The 2500-nt window shown below is 46.3% G+C and overlaps 2 protein-coding genes across 32 annotated transcripts in view; one reads left to right on the top strand and one right to left on the bottom strand.

The window, feature by feature from the left end:
* The window catches only part of LOC127372309 (butyrophilin subfamily 1 member A1), a 113110-nt gene that overhangs the window by 69286 nt on the left and 41324 nt on the right, over positions 1–2500 (bottom strand). The window lies entirely within an intron of this gene.
* Positions 1–2500, top strand: part of corin (corin, serine peptidase) — a 22622-nt gene that overhangs the window by 12877 nt on the left and 7245 nt on the right. For both annotated transcript variants that reach the window (XM_051415846.1, XM_051415845.1), the window contains 3 exons: positions 317–576; positions 700–813; positions 1779–1886. In XM_051415846.1, the coding sequence (XP_051271806.1) occupies positions 317–576; positions 700–813; positions 1779–1886 (482 nt within the window). The remainder of the gene's footprint in view (positions 1–316; positions 577–699; positions 814–1778; positions 1887–2500) is intronic.

Genomic DNA, 2500 nt, shown 5'->3' with positions numbered 1-2500 from the left:
ACACACACACACACACACACACACACACACACACACACACACACACACAGTAACACACACAGTAGCTGGCTCTATGTGACCTCCGACCTGTGACAGGATTATTATGGGTATCTGAGTTTTATTGCTGCTACTGAGAATGTGTGTGTGTGTGTGTGGTGTGTGTGTTTGTGTGTGTGTGTGTGTCTATGTGTGTATTGTGTGTGTGTGTGTGTGTGTGTGTGTGTGTGTGTGTGTGTGTGTGTGTGTGTGTGTGTGTGTGTGTGTGTGTGTGTGTGTGTGTGTGTGTGTGTGTGTGTGTGTGTGTGTGTGTGTGCAGACGGGTTGTGTTGCCCTGTGCGTCGTTCTGCGAGGCGGCGAGGGAAGGCTGCGAGCCCGTCCTCCAGATGTTTAACGCCTCCTGGCCCGAGTTCCTGCGCTGCTCGCAGTTCAGCAACGTGACCTCTGCGTTGTCGCCGCCGTCTTCGTCATTGTCGCCATCATCATCACCATCGCCATCGCCTTCATCATCGCCCACGGCAACAGCAGGCCCCACCCCTTTTTCCTGTTACACACCGAGGCAGATCAAAGGGAAACCCTGTGAGTAAACACACACACACACACACACACACACACACACACACACACACACACACGTTGGGTTTTAAACCAATCAGACAGCTCGATGACATCACTACTCTGCCCTCTCCCATTGGTCGGCAGCTGTGTGTGGCGGGAAGGACCACTTCCTGTGTGCAACCGGGATCTGTGTCCCTCAGAAACTGGTGTGTAACGGCTACAACGACTGCGACGACTGGAGCGACGAAACACACTGTGGTGAGACACACACACACACACACACACACACACACACACACACACACACACACACACACACACACACACACATTAACACACACACACAGACACACACACACACACACACAGACACACACATTAACACACACACACACACACAAACACACACACACACACACACATTAACACACACACACACACACACACACACATTAACACACACACACACACACACACACACACACAACAAACACACACACACACAACACACACACACACACACACACACACACACACACACACACACACACACACGGTCTATATATTATGGTCTGTATAAATAGCAGTCGGAGTCTTCAGCCCGTTGTCGTGGTGACAGCGTGTTTGCAGGTGATTGGTGGACAGTGGTGGAAGTTGGTCGTCATGGCGATATAAGGAGACTATAGGCTGGGACACTGGAATGTAACGAGAGAGAGAGAGAGAGAGTTTCCTCTTTGTCTGTTTATGTCTCTCGCCCTCCTTCTGACCTCCGTCCGTCTTTATGAGTCGAGGATGTTTACAACCATAAAACTCTAAACGACAACGGACGTAAAGAACAAACCGACTGAGACAGAAAATAACAAAGGATGAATGAAAGTGGAGGAAGAGATAAACGAGAGTAAAAGGAGAGAGAGAGAGAGAGAGAGAGAGAGAAAAATAAAAAAAGAGAAAAAAAGAGAAAATGTCCACACAACAATCTCTCATGAACTGTTTATAATGTCAAAGCCAACAGACGTTAACAGAATGTCTGTCTCTCTGTCTCTCTGTCTCACTCTGTCTGTCTGTCTGTCTGTCTCTCTCTCTGTCTCTCTCTCTGTCTCTCTGTCTCTCTCTGTCTGTCTCGCTGTCTGTCTGTCTCTCTCTCTCTCTGTCTGTCTCTCTCTCTCTCTTTCTGTCTGTCTGTCTGTCTGTCTGTCTCTCTCTGTCTGTCTCTCTCTCTCCAGTGTGTGCAGATGGAAAGTTTCGGTGTAACACCGGCCGGTGTGTCTCGCCCACTCTGGTCTGTGACGGTTACGATGACTGCGGAGACCTGAGTGACGAACTCAACTGTGGTAACACACACACTGTAACACACACTGTAACACACACTGTAACACACACTGTAACACACGCTGTAACACACACGCTGTAACACACACTGTAACACACACACTGTAACACACACACTGTAACACACACTGTAACACACACTGTAACACACACTGTAACACACACACTGTAACACACACTGTAACACACACTGTAACACACACTGTAACACACACTGTAACACACACACTGTAACACACACTGTAACACACACACTGTAACACACACTGTAACACACACACTGTAACACACACACTGTAACACACACTGTAACACACACACACACTTGTAACACACACACTGTAACACACACACTGTAACACACACTGTAACACACATTGTAACACACACAGTGTAACACACACACTGTAACACACACAACACACACACTGTAACACACACTGTAACACACACACTGTAACACACACACTGTAACACACACACACACAGTGTGTTTATATTTATATATTTATAAATATATAAATATAAACAGTGCAGCTGTGATATGAAACAAAGAGTGGTGGTATTTATATATTTATATTTATTTATATATTTATGTTTATAAATGTATAAATAA

The sequence above is a fragment of the Dicentrarchus labrax genome, unplaced genomic scaffold (genome assembly GCF_905237075.1).
Source record: "Dicentrarchus labrax unplaced genomic scaffold, dlabrax2021, whole genome shotgun sequence".
Taxonomy (NCBI): Eukaryota; Metazoa; Chordata; class Actinopteri; family Moronidae; genus Dicentrarchus; species Dicentrarchus labrax.
Note: the sequence above shows the minus strand (reverse complement) of the source record. Positions and strands in the feature narration are given on the sequence as shown.